Genomic DNA, 15,326 nt, shown 5'->3' with positions numbered 1-15,326 from the left:
CACATAAATGTTAATGTTAATGCCATCTTGTGGATTTATTGATATAATAAACAAATACAGTACTTATCTACAGTATGTTTTGAATGTTTATGTCCGTCTTGTGTCTTATCTTTCCATTCCAACAATAATTTACAGAAAAATATGGCATATTTTAGAGATGATTTGAATTGCGATTAATGACAATTATTTAATTTTTAAGCTGTGATTAACTCGATTAAAAAATTTTAATCGTTTGACAGCCCTAACATACATATATATATATATATATATATATATATATATATATATATATATATACATTTAAAGGAAGAACCAGAATATTTATTGACTGCGCAGTTTTACTTAAAACAGTGCAGAATGGAAAAACAAGCAATAAGATTGACTTCACTGTAAACAGAAGCTTCACGAGCTCAAAAACCCCAAAGCTTAGCTTAATGGCGGATTGCAAGCAACTATCAGGTGCATACTGCCACCTACTGTACAAGAGTGTGGTGGTTTTTATAGGTCAATACCGTGTTGTACTCGTGTTGCTGCCTCTAGTGCTCTTTTACGGTGTAGTTGTAGTTATCGATTGCGCCGGAGGCAAGAAAATGAAACTATCATCCCACAATGAGAAAAAAAGAAAACAAACAAAAGTAAACGCAGGCGACAATTTGAAAAGTTGTGGAGTACAAAGTACAGATATTGCTGTAAAATGTAGTGAAGTAAATGTAAAAAGTACCAGTTAAGATTTGTACTTGAGTACAGCAAGGAAATACTTTTACTTCGTTACATTCCACCACTGACGTCACTAAACTGGAAGGACTGACTGTGAACGCATTCAGTGCCAATCCAATCCATTTTGACTGGGACTGGAACATTTGTTCATTCGCTCCTTCCCAGTTAAAATGGATTGGACTTTGAGCGTCGTCACTGGCAACCAGGTATTTAACTCATTTGGCCAAAAACAAACTAGTCCGGCCTACATGAGTTCTAATTTCCTTGAAAGTGGCCTGCGAACCAAAATGAGTTTGTCGCTCCAGAGTTTAACACTGTTATGTGGAGCCCAAACATGTTATCTCCAAAGTACAGCAGCCAATTGGGGTTCTTGGAATATATGTGGGGCCCTGTGCACTGTTCATTAATCCAGCCCCAAGCATGTCTCAATGGCACTGCTCTAAGAATATTTTTTGGAAGCTGCACAGTCTGTGGGTGACTTTGCCCTATGTGTGCACCTGTCAGACATAAAGGTGCAAGTGCCGAAACTCTCGGCACACCTCTATGTCAGATATTCAATCCCAACGGCCATAGTTGTAAAGGTCTGACATTCCATTTCCACATGTCAGCCTCGCTCGGCTCGAGCCAACTTGCACTCTCCGCAGGCAGGAGAAAGTTGGGTGGGCGAGAAGGAATAGTACTAACTAGCTAAGCCGCTCCACATGTGCCTCTCACACTGCTTGATAGGACATGTGTTCCGCACAAATGCTGCCATCGGGGCAGCCGAGTTGCACTGTCGTGTACAGAAGCGAACAGTGACAGAGTTAACAAAGTGAATCTTAAACATACAGTTGTGGTCAAAAGTTTACATACACTTGTGAAGGACATAATGTCATGGCTCTCTTGAGTTTCCAGTTATTTCTACAACTCTGATTTTTCTCTGATAGAGTGATTGGAACAGATACTTCTTTGTCACAAAAAACATTCATGAAGTTTGGTTCTTTTATGACTTTATTATGGGTTAACAGAAAAAGTGATCAAATCTGCTGGGTCAAAAATATACATACATGGATCTGAAAAAGTGAATCATTGACTTGAACAAGTCAGGAAAGTCACTTGGAGCCATTTCAAAGCAGCTGCAGGTCCCAAGAGCAATAGTGCAAACAATTGTTTGTAAGTATAAAGTGCATGGCACTGTTTTGTCACTGTCACGATCAGGAAGAAAACGCAAGCTATCAACTGCTGCTGAGAGAAAATTGGTCAGGAGGGTGAGGATTCAACCGAGAATCACCAAAAAGTAGATCGGCCAACAATTAGAAGCTGCTGGAACACAGGTGTCAGTGTCCACAGTCAAGCGTGTTTTGCATCTTCATGGACTGAGAGGCTGCCGTGCAAGAAGGAAGCCCTTGCTCCAAAAGCGGCACCTTAAGGCTCGACTGAAGTTTGCTGCTGATCACATGGACAGAGATAAGACCTTCTGGAGGAAAGTTCTGTGGTCAGACGAAACAAAAATCGAGCTGTTTGGCCACAATGCCCAGCAATATGTTTGGAGGAGAAAAGGTGAGGCCTTTAACCCCAAGTACACCATGCCTACCGTCAAGCACGGTGGTGGTAGTATTATGCTGTGGGGCTGTTTTGCTGCCAATGGAACTGGTGCTTTACAGAGAATAAAAGGGATAATGAAAAAGGAGGATTACCTTCAAATTCTTCAAGATAACCTAACGTCATCAGCCCGAAGATTGGGTCTTGGGCGCAGTTGGGTGTTCCAATCGGACAATGACCCCAAACACACATCAAAAGTGGTAATGGAATGGCTAAATCACGCTAGAATTAAGGTTTTCGAATGGCCTTCCCAAAGTCCTGATTTAAACCCCATTGAGAACTTGTGGACAATGCTGAAGAAACAAGTCCATGTCAGAAAGCCATCAAATTTAACTGAACTGCACCAATTCTGTCAAGAGGAGTGGTCAAAGATTCAACCAGAAGCTTGTGGATGGCTACCAAAAGCGCCTAATTGAAGTGAAAATGGCCAAGGGACATGTTACCAAATATTAGCGCTGCTGTATGTATATTTTTGACCCAGCAGATTTGATCACTTTTTTCTATTCACCCATAATAAAGTCATAAAAGAACCAAACTTCATGAATGTTTTTTGTGACAAAGAAGTATCTGTTCCAATCACTCTATCAGAGAAAAATCAGAGTTGTAGAAAGAACTGGAAACTCAAGAGAGCCATGACATTATGTTCTTCACAAGTGTATGTAAACTTTTGACCACAACTGTATGTTATTGGATAGTTATTTTGAGGTTTAGGGGGTATTCAGGGGTACTTAAAAGGTTAATTTCGATTAACGCTGAAATTCAGGTTACATCGCTAATGTGGGTAAGAAACTCATACGCAGCCCGGAGACTACCTGTATATGACTTTAAAGGATTAATAAATCAAAATATATCTAGCTCTTGTCCCTTGCTTTCAACGACCAATCAGGTCAAGTATTCGTCATCCGCCAACCACGCTCCCTGCTGGAGTACTGTGGGCAGCAGCTGGATCTACTTGGTAAAAATGGCCAAAAGCAGCAGCTGGTGTTAGTACAAAAAGTAGTTAATTGTGCACATTGTATGAAGTCCATTATGTTTTCAGCTTTATTTTCTACCTCCCAATTTATTTCATTGCAAATTGGGAAATATTTAGCTGTTGTGACAATGAATGTGCACCAGATGTCTTTCTGTGTGTGTTTGTGCCGCAGTTAATTTTTAAATCCCAGGTAATTTCAGAAAGCATACTGATTATGTTCCACGTATCTGTTCATGTGTTTCTCCAGTGTTTACTCCGAAAGTGATTGGCGTTGCCATCGCGCGGTACGATTTCAGTTCACGTGACACACGAGAGCTATCGCTGCAGGAGGGTGACGTGGTGAAGATTTACACCAAGTCCGGTGCCAACGGGTGGTGGAGGGGCGAGGTCAATGGAAGGGTAAGTGGCAGAGCGCATTCATCCTTCCAGTGAAATTGTTAAACCAATCACATAACTGTTGTGGAAGGAAAATAGTAATAGTTTCAATGGGATTTTGTTTAATATATTGTAATTGAAAATGGGTGGAAAAAACACAAAGAGCTACTAAAATTTTAGTATGTATTATTAAAAAATGATTTGTCATGACGATCAGATGCAGTGAAATATCTGACAAGTATGTTCACTCATTTGTTTTGCAATAAATTATAATGTTATCAGCTTCTGTATTTCAAATTTAGTTCTTTATATAATTGATGCAACATTTTAGTACAGTTTGTGCTCTGGTGAAAATGTTTCAACATAATTGAGGCCGTGCATTTATTACCAATGGGCATTCAATACAAAACTCAATACCATCAGCAATATCACATCACAATTAAATATAAAAAAAAGAAATGACCCTAATATTCAAAAAGTCAATATTAAAGCATGCAACTGTTGCATGTACATCATCTGGAACCATTTTAAAATCAATAGTTATCATAGTAACATGACCAAAACGTTGTCTGAAATAACATACACCATTTTCACCACAATTTAAAATGCATCCAGTTTGCAGATGGTTACATTTCTAATGTAGTTGATGTAACATAAGGACGACGAAATGAGACAGAATGAAATAAATAAATACATCTTTAAATAAATACTTAAATCTGTCATTAATTAATGAAAATGGGGAAAAAAAATAAAAAATGTGTCATTAACACATTAAAATGCCAGGTCATTTATTGTAAAAACATAAATAACTACAGTATTTCAATATTTAAATACCATATTTTCTGCTCTATAAGGCACACCACATTATGAGATGCATAGAATAGACGCTACAGTAGAGGCTAGGGTTACATTATCCATCCATTAGATGAAACTGTGCTCAGAGTTGCTGTGAGACCTGTTGCAGTTCAATATTGAGTCATATATAAGGCACACCGGATTATAAGGCACACTGTTGGCTTTTGAGAAAAATTAAAGGGCACCACAGATAGAAAGACATGTAGTTCTTAAAAGACTGTGTCACTCTTTAACTATAGTCAGAGGTTCTGCCCTTCCAATTTGAACCCGAGTGGAACATTAATGAGAATGACAGCAAAAGCAAAATGAACAGGAAAGACTGGATGAGACGAGTAGCTCATGTATCAAGTTTGCTGGTGACAACACTCTCCTGCTCTAGTGACAAGAGCAAGAGAGTGTTTGATGCCAAAAACTGTTTGCAGATCTTCACGGTAAAACTATTTTTTGATCCAGCCTATTCCAATATTATTATGGAGGTAGTTGGCATCCAGAGCTGTCTTGTGCTTTACAGTGAAACACAGCAGTTTGATTATTCGTGCATCACAGCACACGAAAACATTGATGCAGTTTGCCTCTACTGAGACGTCTAATGGTGTCTAATGACGTCTTACCTTATTTTTGTCATGTAACAGTGCTGTCCAGTTCGATCATCATCCTGCCAGTGTTCTCAGATTCATCAGACTTATCAGTGTTGCTCCCGAAGCTTGCTTGCCGGTGAATAAGCGACACGGAAAAACAAATAATTGTATTAAACTTAGTTTGATTGCTGGCTATTCGTATCATTTTCTGCCCAACAGATTACAATGGCGCCTTATTTTACACATTGAGTTCTAAGAGGCATAGAAAGGCGAGTGACACAGGCATTCAGATTCTTAGCTCGGACCGCGCCGTTTTATTGGCATAAGCTTTGGGAACCCCTTCACGACATACAATTGAAGATAAGTATTATATAGTGAAAATACACCAAAAATAATATTCATATCTCTCAAAAAATAATGTTGACAAAGTTGCGCCCTGTTAGCCTGGTACTCCAGACTCACCGCTGTTCCAGCTATTGAGTCTGGCCACCATTAAGCGGATAAAATTTCCAGGGCGGAGCAAGCCACAGCAAACAGATAGCGGAGTAGACCAATCAGCGACGGGCGGGACGAGGGACTTGCGCGCTGAAGTAAACATACGAGGAGAGCTGAGTTTATTCAACATGGCTAGTGCGAGACAGACTGTTGTCAATGACTTGTGTCGATGTGTTTTTGGTCATTTAAAACTGATTTTACCATGGAATGGAACATATTCTCGGCTCTCCTTTTCGCCATCTGTGTTGTTGTGGAGACGACTTCCGACGCGGAAGAGTGACATTGCTCGTTAAGAACACGTCACGCAAATAAACGATTCTGATTTGTCGATTGATTTTGTACATGCTCAAGAGGCCGTAAATGGGCTGGGTCCCAGACTATATTCTCAGTGTTTGAAAAACACAGGGAGAACAGTCTGGCCGTGCCAGGCAAGCGCCTTATAGTGTGGAAAATACGGTAGTCAGTGCAATTTCAATTCAGTTTGTAAATGTAGGTCACTTTTTTTTCCTGATTTAACATTCCACCTTTTCTCCCTCAGATTGGCTGGTTTCCATCCACCTACGTAGAGGAAGGCGAGTAGTGAGCGGACCAATGAAGACAAACGACACCATTCAAATCAATGAGTTGACAGCCAGCGGAGCCTTGTTGCTTTTATCCATCCAGAGGCCTTGAGGAACTAACAAAAAGGGCTGCTGAACACTGCTGACGCAAGGACAGCCCACTCCATTCTGCTTGGTTTGCCATGGCTAAGTAACTCCTCCGTCTACAAGTAGCAGCTTGCCTGTCAGCGGGGCACGCAAGCTCGCCAGACGCCTAGCCATCCATAATATCCCGCCTCTTTCTGCCTGAACCACAGACCCCGAATCCCACCTGTTTCTGCTTGCCAACTTGGCATGTCAAAAAGCAGCAACTCACACGCCATTCTTCCAATTCATGCGCTCACTCATCCATTCGCCACACAGGCACTCCTTCCGCCTCTCGTGGGAATGGTGTCATCTGAGCTGGAAAGGACCCTGTAAAAAAAAAAAAAAAACTGTTTATTCTCACTTTCTCTTCCCATTTTGAAGAATTTTCGGTAGGTTTGACCTTGCTGGTGTTTTTTCCATTAATAACGGTGCGTATTGATGACTTGATGGCTCACACAGGTGCAGCAGCCACCCCTCTAAGTCCCTCTTTGATTGTCATCGCTGCACTTCCACTCATACAGGAGATGAAAGATAACAGCCGTGTGTGCGCACAATGCGAACAAGTGATGGCTCTTGTTCCTATTTTCCTCTGGCTGCTCGCATTCGTTATCTCCGAGGCAGACTCTCGTGTTTTCGCCTGTGTTGGCCGTTAGTGATCCGCTTGCTTATCGCTGGCAAAAGCCCATTCGCGGGAGGCTTTATCTTATAGGAGGTATTAGGGGCCTGTTGGGGAGAACACGCCACAGTCTTCCGGCTACCTGACCCGAGAGGAAATCAGCCCTTTGACTTATGTTACGGCCATTTGTTATTTACATGCCCGTTTTTGGCAAAAACAAATAAAAACCAATAAAAGGGCATGCACACTAAAATACATATATTGTACTTAAGCTGGTTTGTATTGGCTCCCATTTTCGTTTTTGTAAATTTCACACTTGACCTCTATAATAATATAGCATGAGTTATATTAAAACATTGTCCAATAAATAGCATTAAGAGGCACTGTGTATTGGTGTAGGGGAAAATTAGGCCACCATTTAAATGAATATTAGTCAGTCTTAGGGAGTTTAGTTAATGAATGTTTTATTTGTTAATTGGGCATACACTGCTGGCCAAAAGTATTGGCACCCCTGCAATTCTGAGAGATACTGCTCAATTTCTCCCAGAAAATGATTGCATTTAAAATGTTTCGGTAGTAATATCTTCATTTATTTTGCTTGCAATGAAAAAACACAAAAGAGAACAAATACAAAAATTAAATCATCATCTTTTTCCACAAAACTCCAAAAATGGGCCGGACAAAAGTATTGGCACCCTTTGAAAAATCATGTGATGCTTCTCTAATTTGTGTTATTAACAGCACCTGTTACTTACCTGTGGCATATGACAGATGGTGGCAATAACTAAAACACACGTGCAGCCAGTTAAAATGGATTAAAGTTGACACAACCTCTGTCCCGTGTCCTTGTGTGAACCACATTGAGCACGAAGAAAATAAAAAGAAGACCAATGAACTGAGGACTTCAGAAGCAAAATTGTGAGGAAGCATGGGCAATCTCAAGGCTACAAGTCCATCTCCAAAGACCTGAATGTTCCTGTGTCTACCGTGCGCAGTGTCATCAATAAGCGTAAAGCTCCTGGCACTGTGGCTAATCTCCCTAGATGTGGACGGAAAAGAAAAATTGATGAGAGATTTCAACGAAAGATCGTGCGGATGGAGTATAAAGAACCTCGACTAACTTTCAAACAAGTTCAAGCTGTCCTGCAGTCTGAGGGTACAACAGTGTCAAGCCGTACTATCCGTCGGCGTCTAAATGAAAAGGACTCTATGGTAGGATACCCAGGAACACCACACTTCTGACCCAGAGACATAAAAAAGCCAGGCTGGAGTTTGCCAAAACTTACCCGATAAAGCCCAAAATTTTTTGGGAAGAATATTTTAAACAAAGGGGGAGCTTTTTGGAAAAACACATCAACATAGAGTTTACTGGGAACAAAACGAGGCCTTCAAAGAGAGGGAACCCCACAGTCAAACTTAGTGGAGGTTCCCTGATGTTTTGGGGTTGCTTTGCTTCCTCTGGCACTGGACTGCTTGACTGTGTGCATTGCATTATGAAGTCTGAAGACTACCAACAAATTTTGCAGCGTAATGTAGGGCCCAGTGTGAGAAAGCTGGGTCTCCCTCAGAGGTCATGGGTCTTCCAACAGGACAATGACCCAAAACACAACTCAAAAAGCACTAGAAAATGGTTTGAGAGAAAGCACTGGAGACTTCAAAATTAGCCAGCAAGTAGTCCAGACCTGAATCCCATTGAACACCTGTGGAGAGACCATTTTTTGGGTTTTGTGTTAAATGATCATGTTTTTTTTTTCATTCTCTTTTGTGTTTTTTCATTGAAAGCAAAATAAATGAAGGTATTACTACCAAGGCATTTATAATTGCAATCACTTTCTGGGAGAAATTGAACATTATCTGATAGAGGTGTGCAAAATTTCCGATTCTTAGATTATTCGCGATTCGGCCGTGGAAGATTCGAGAACGATTCACAAACATCCAAATTAAAATATGCGAAGTAAAGCGGAAGTACACAACACTCAGCGCGCTGCGCGGTCTTCGGGACGGAACGGAGCGAGAGTAGCTACACATCATGCTTCCCAGTACCCGGCCCCTCGGGTAATGCCAATGCTCAACTCACGGCTCTAGCTCAACTCATGCAACGAGATAAAAAAAACACAACAACATACCTGACTGCTGCCGAAAAGCTGCGACAAAGTACATCCATATAATGTTACGGTGGATATCATTTATATAGGACTAGATGCAACATAGATTTGGTTGTGTTAGCAGCACATCTACTAAAAGTTAGATGCGGGCGTTATAAACGGCCGCCATCTTAAAGCAGTACACTTCCCTGCAAGCCTGTTGTAGCGAACCTTCCAAGCAAACCTAATTAACTTTTTATCTAAAATACTCCTAAATCGGTAAAATATTGACTTGAATCTATCTTTAAAATAGTTTTAAAACTTTCACATGTCGAAAGTAGACAAAAGGGAAATTATGGAATAACGGGAGCAATTTTAACAAATTTAACGGTTGATTCACAACATAAAATTAATTGAATGTAGTTTAAAGCTGCTGATACAGAATGGGGACTGGAGTTTTTTATTTAATGTTATTTTTGTATATTTGTTTACTGCTATATGTTAACTTGATACTGAAATAGTAGTGTGGTGTAGCCTGAGAGTATTTTGAGCAATTTTGGAACTAATGTACAAAACATTTAAAAAAAAGAGAGAAAAAAAGGAGGGGGGTGCATCAATAATCGTTTTATAATCGAATCGGAGCCTCTGAATCGTAATCGAATCGTTAGGTGCCCAAAGATTCCCAGCTCTATTATCTGACATAATTGCAGGGGTGCCAGTACTTTTGGCCAGCAGTGTATATTATTATTATTATTTTTTTTTTTTCCAGCAAAATCAAGTGACCTTGCTAGAACCATTGTTTACAAGGGGAATTTTATATACTTTATGCATTCATTCCAGCTAATTCATGTATATTCCCATAGACTTACCTTAATAATAGCAACATGAAAAATCCCCTACTCAAAAACTGCATCATTTTATTTATGTATTTTGACTACATGTTCCACTTTCTCCTATTCCACAAATACCAGCTTCCACACTTAGACACACGTGTGACATTTTAAAAACGTCAACCCTCTTTTCACCTTTTTTTCCCTATGAAGAGGCTAGGGTACATGTTAAAATTCATGGAAAGGACAAAACACATAATGTACATAAGATAATGTAGATTATTCAGTGCACGCACCATCGCACGGTCCAAAGGTGACATTGAGGTAGAGCCACTTGTTAGTCAAAAGTCACAGACTTTATGTGACGAACAGATGGACCCCGCCTCTGGAAAGGCACCTTAGGGCGTCGTGACCTCATGGTGTGTGAGGCCCCAGGCTATCGTGCCGCAAGTGATTTTCTAAGATGCGCACATATTTGTAAAATATGCTGTTCCCTCATTATTAGATATGTTGTGTTTGGATAAGATAAATGCAAAAAAAGCTACTTGGTCACCGTTTTCATATTTGTTTGTGTTCTGCACTCTTGGCTTATACTTGTTCATATATTTGACAAACATGTAGGTCCACAAGTCACCACTAGATGGAAGCCTCACTCATTCATGGGCGGTCACCTTCAGCATGATAAACTTAAGGAATGACATCATTTTAGTATTTAACAGTGACATTTCAATAAGTCATTATTAGATGAGTGAACAAGACCATTCTGATGTTCTCAGTTTTCCACATATTTCATAGTTGGTTTCCAGAAATAGCCTTTCTAATAAGAACCGCTTACCTATTTTTACCCTTTGGTGAACTTAACAGCCTACAGGCTCCGGAAAGTCAAATCCTTACTGTCTAGTCGACCATGAAGAAGCAGACCCTCTCAGGAGACACCGTGTGGGCTTCTCTATTGGTAGAGTGTGGTAATCTACTCCCACTCTGCTTCTCTGTCCAAATGAAGTGTGACGGCGTTCGTTCCAAGTGTTTTTGGATTAATTCAAAACATTTATTTAAAGGTTCGAGGCTATTCACGATCTAATCATTACACCATTTCTACAATATGTTATCCTGCTTTATAACCCTTTGTCACTTCCTCTCTCACTCCTCCTAGTGTTACCAGTCACTCTTGTCCCCACCTATCTTCAATACAATCTACGTCCTCCCATTTTCACTGTAAATTCTGTCCCTCACATGATGCTCTGAGGTGTGTTGTGGTGTGATGCTTCATAAACAACCATAGCAAAACGTTTTGAAATGGAATTATAAAATTGATTTTACCAACCCGGTTAGTAGATGTCCTTCAAATGTCATCTTTTTCCCACCCAAGAAGTCACCCTGCGTTGTGTGCTAGTGCACGTTTCACTGATTTGAGTTTGTGTGTGCTCTGTTATTGAACCAAAGATGTACTGTATGCTGTGTTTACTGTACAGTCAATATTGTTGTCTTATACCATGGTACAACCACTGTGGCCTAAATTACAAATAGCTCAGGCCTGTGTAGCATTCCCCCTGTAATTTTTTTTACTGTATCATAATGTAAAATATGTTTATAGTATAAAATAAAAATAAAAATACGTTGATTATTCTAATGTGGTGTCATTCATTTGTACGGCACGGAATTGTTACATTATATTAGGGATGTCCCGATCCGGTCATGTGATCAGAAAATCGGGTTGATCCCGTCATTTTTCAGAGGATCGGAATTGGGTAAAAAAAATACAGTATATTGTAAAACAACTGCTGTTTCTCTTAAATTATCAAATATAAAACTATGTAGTCTTATTTTTTTATATTGAATGTTTATCCTAACATGTTGAGTAAATATTATCAAGCTTCAAAACGGTCCGTCGAACATATTTGGTTGTCAATAGGACATCAATATTATGAATTTTAACAAAAAAATGTGTACCGTAAATTCCAGATTACAAGCCGCTACTTTTTTCCCTCATTTTGAATCCTGCGGCGTATGCAATGATGCGGCCAATTCATCAATTTTTCTAACGACCGCCAGGAGCGCTCGAGCATAAAATGCAAGCATAAAACACGTGGAATATGTGTGTCGAGGAAGACGCTAGTTGGCACTCTTACCCGTATTTTAAGTTTGTGCTTTGTGCACGAATAAAAGTAGCAGACCCTCATCTTTGTGCATTAGTAGAATTAGCATAGCCTGGTACTCCAGACTCACCGCTGTTCCAGCTATTGAGTCTGGCCACCATTAAGCGGATAAAATTTTCAGAGCGGAGCAAGTCACAGCAAACAGACAGCGGAGTGGACCAATCAGCGACGGGCGGGACGAGGGACTTGCGCACGGAAGTAAACATACGAGGAGAGCGGAGTTTATTCAACATGGCTAGCGCGAGACAGACTGTTGTCACTGACTTGTGTCGATGTGTTTTTGGTAATTTAAAACTGATTTTACCGTGGATTGGAACATATTTTCGGCTCTCCTGTTCGCCATCTGTGTTTTGGAGACGACTTCCGACGCGGAAGAGTGACACCGCTCGTTAAGAGCACGTCACGCAAAAAAACAAATCTATCGATTGATTTTGTACTTGCTCGAGAGGGCGTTAATGGGCTGGGTCTCAGACTTCTCTCAGTGTTTGAAAAACACACGGAGAACAGTCTGGCCATGCCAGGCAAGAATTAGCATACCCGCATCATGCTAGAAGAAATGGATATGATGTGCCGAGCTGAATTGAAGGCTTGGATGGCCAGCGGCGTCAGATCGTTTACAAAAGTGGTCGTATGCGAAGAGCAACTTTTGCAAAAGTCTGACAGCGTGGAGCAGCGTGAAAAAAATCCACCATCACCAACGGGTTTCGAAAAGCCGGTCTGCTGCGTGATGAAGAGGACGACACGCTAAGGAGTGAGCTTGAGGAGTCAGCTAAGTGCCGTGTTGCTGGCGCTGTTTGGAAAGAAAAGTTAAGGTATTGTAACGATGACAAATAGTAACCCGTTAAGTTAGGTTGCAATTCTTTATTTTTGGAAACTCGTTGAACAACACACGACTGCTGCCTCTAGCAGCCGACGCACACACACAGACACACCCGCAACAACAACGACAGCACGTCTCTTGCTCTTCCGCACCTCCCTTACCTGTAAGTCACGCGCTGTATCATAACCCGATTTGTTAAAATATGGTATTTAAACTTGGAAAACTGTGTATTTCTTTATAAATGTTTCAGTTTAATATGTGGGCACACGCGGCTTATAGGCAGGAGAGGCTTATGTATGTACAAAATGCTTTTTCCTTTAAAAATGTACTGGGTGAGGCTTGTAATCCGGGGCGCTCAATGGTCCGGAATTTACGGTATATATTTTTTGTTGTTGTTGTCTTTTTGGGTCCAAAATTTTGATTATAATTGGTCAATGAAAAAAAATAACAGTTTGGACATGAAGGTTATGGTGTCCTGAAAAAAGGGACCAACCAGGCCATTGTGAACATTTTTTTCTTTTAAATATAAAGGCAACACCAAAGGCATGCAAAATTAGGCCCAGACCTTAAAGGGTTATGGTTAATGATGATTGACAGGTTTGTAGCTTTGATCATGCATGGGAAGCTTGGTAGAGTAGATTAAAATACCTTTTATAGAAGCAATTTTACAATCAGCCTTTTGCCTTAAAAAAAAAAAAAAAAAAAATCAAAGATATAGACCCTACCCACCGAAGTCACAAAATCACGTGCTCGCTGTATGGTTCCGCCCCCATGTCCGTCATTTTGTGTCTGTATTATCAATGGTCTCAATTGATCGAGCAATTTATAATGCATTTCATGGAAGACCCGGTGCTTTCGGATGCCGTAAACTCACTTGATGCGTTGCATAAAAGGCGTTATGTGGAAAAGCTTCAGTTTATCCATTCGCCAGATCCATATTTGATGCCTAAATCGATGTTTTTCGACCCGCTGTCTCCGCCGTATTTGCCTGACATCTGCTAGCTACCCTGATATGTACTATCTTGTCCACACAAAATCAGCCTATTCTCACGAAAGTTTGAAAAACTTTAAGAGCTTGGAGGCTTATAAATACTTCGTTGCTGATTGGGTGAAACAGGTCCTCGTCCACGAAAATTCGGCAGGAATCTATCTTGTGCTTGGAAAGGTGAGTTACGAAATTTTCAATTCAAAATCTTTTGTTATTGCTAACATCCACTGTCAAGTCTAATGTATTTCATGTTGTTTGTCAATGGAGTTAGGGCTTTTAATGTGTATATGGTTTAGCGATAGCACTCTCACTACATACATACGTGTATGTTGTCGGCGATTAGCCTAGCAATGATCTTAATTGTGGTTGTCAGCCCAAAACCCTCTAAATATATATTAAATGCATCTTACCAGATATAAAATGACTACTACATAATCTGTGGTAATCGTTTGGAGCCCAGTTTTCTCGTCGAATTGCAGCAGCCCATCTCGCTCTCTTCTCTCCGGGTCTCTCGGAATCCGGTAGAACTTCAAGTCTCTCCGTCTTCTCCGTCTATCTTCTGTTATTGCAACCGACCGCCACACACGCCTTCACCATTTTGATTATTAATGTTAACGAGCAGAAAACAAGTCGTAAATAGGAGGAATGTACGTAGCCGTAACAGGAAAACATGATGTGTTGACGGACAATTGGGCGGCACCAGTCAGGAGGAAGGAGTTGTGACGTCACGTGAGTAGGGTCTATAGTGGTACCTTTACATACAAATTTAATTTGTTCCAGAACCTGGTTTGTAAGTTGAAATGCTCTATGTCGAGTGGGATTTTCCCATAAGAATACATTATAGAGATCGACCGATATCGATTATTAGTAGTTAGAGGGGCCAATAACTGATTTTTGGTGCTGATATTTAATTGCAGTAAAAGTGTAAAAATTGGCGTGAAAAGTAGAATAATGCAAAACAGTGAACGTCATTGAAATGCCTAAAGTATGTTTATTGAATCGCACAAATAGAAAATAATAGCTCCAGAAGTGCCTGCTTTTCCTAGACTCTGAAACATCTCTTATAAGGTTGCATAAAAGGTTTGAATAAAGAGTTCTCTGAAATATTTCCACAGAAAATATTAAACAACAAAATGACAGGGCCTTCTCAGGCTCACAAGCACTTCTTGTAAAGTTAAATAACAACTAAGATAATCGCTCCCTGAATTTTTTCACAATAAGTAAAATAAAATTGCAGGAGTACCCAGCATTATTTCTCGTAAATGCAAAAAAAAATTAATTCCCTAAGCCCTAACCCTTAAAAAGGTGGAAAGGTGCAATACAAATGTAACTCCATTTACCATTACCATTTAATCAATCACAGGACGGGGTGAATATAAGCGCGGCTGCATTTGAGCCGAAATAACCCAGTTATACAGTCATGTGAAAAAATCAGGACACCCTATGGAAGCCTGTGTGTTTTCTAACATATTTGGTCATATGGATATTTAATATTAATTTTAACAATCTTGAGAGATTTGTGTAATAGAACTAAATAATTAAAACTAAATAAAATATTTTTCATAAATTTCT

The 15,326-nt window shown here is 40.1% G+C and overlaps 1 protein-coding gene across 2 annotated transcripts in view; it reads left to right on the top strand.

The window, feature by feature from the left end:
• Nucleotides 1-11,561, top strand: part of LOC130908455 (guanine nucleotide exchange factor VAV3) — a 282,969-nt gene extending 271,408 nt beyond the window's left edge. Inside the window, exons 27-28 of one of the 2 annotated variants that reach the window (XM_057823892.1) lie at nucleotides 3,519-3,670; nucleotides 6,113-11,561. In XM_057823892.1, the coding sequence (XP_057679875.1) occupies nucleotides 3,519-3,670; nucleotides 6,113-6,154 (194 nt within the window). In that variant the 3' untranslated portion in view covers nucleotides 6,155-11,561. The remainder of the gene's footprint in view (nucleotides 1-3,518; nucleotides 3,671-6,112) is intronic. The other variant, XM_057823893.1, reaches the window with a different exon arrangement.
• Nucleotides 11,562-15,326: the final 3,765 nt, after the last annotated feature.

The sequence above is a fragment of the Corythoichthys intestinalis genome, chromosome 20 (genome assembly GCF_030265065.1).
Source record: "Corythoichthys intestinalis isolate RoL2023-P3 chromosome 20, ASM3026506v1, whole genome shotgun sequence".
NCBI lineage: Eukaryota > Metazoa > Chordata > Actinopteri > Syngnathiformes > Syngnathidae > Corythoichthys > Corythoichthys intestinalis.
Note: the sequence above shows the minus strand (reverse complement) of the source record. Positions and strands in the feature narration are given on the sequence as shown.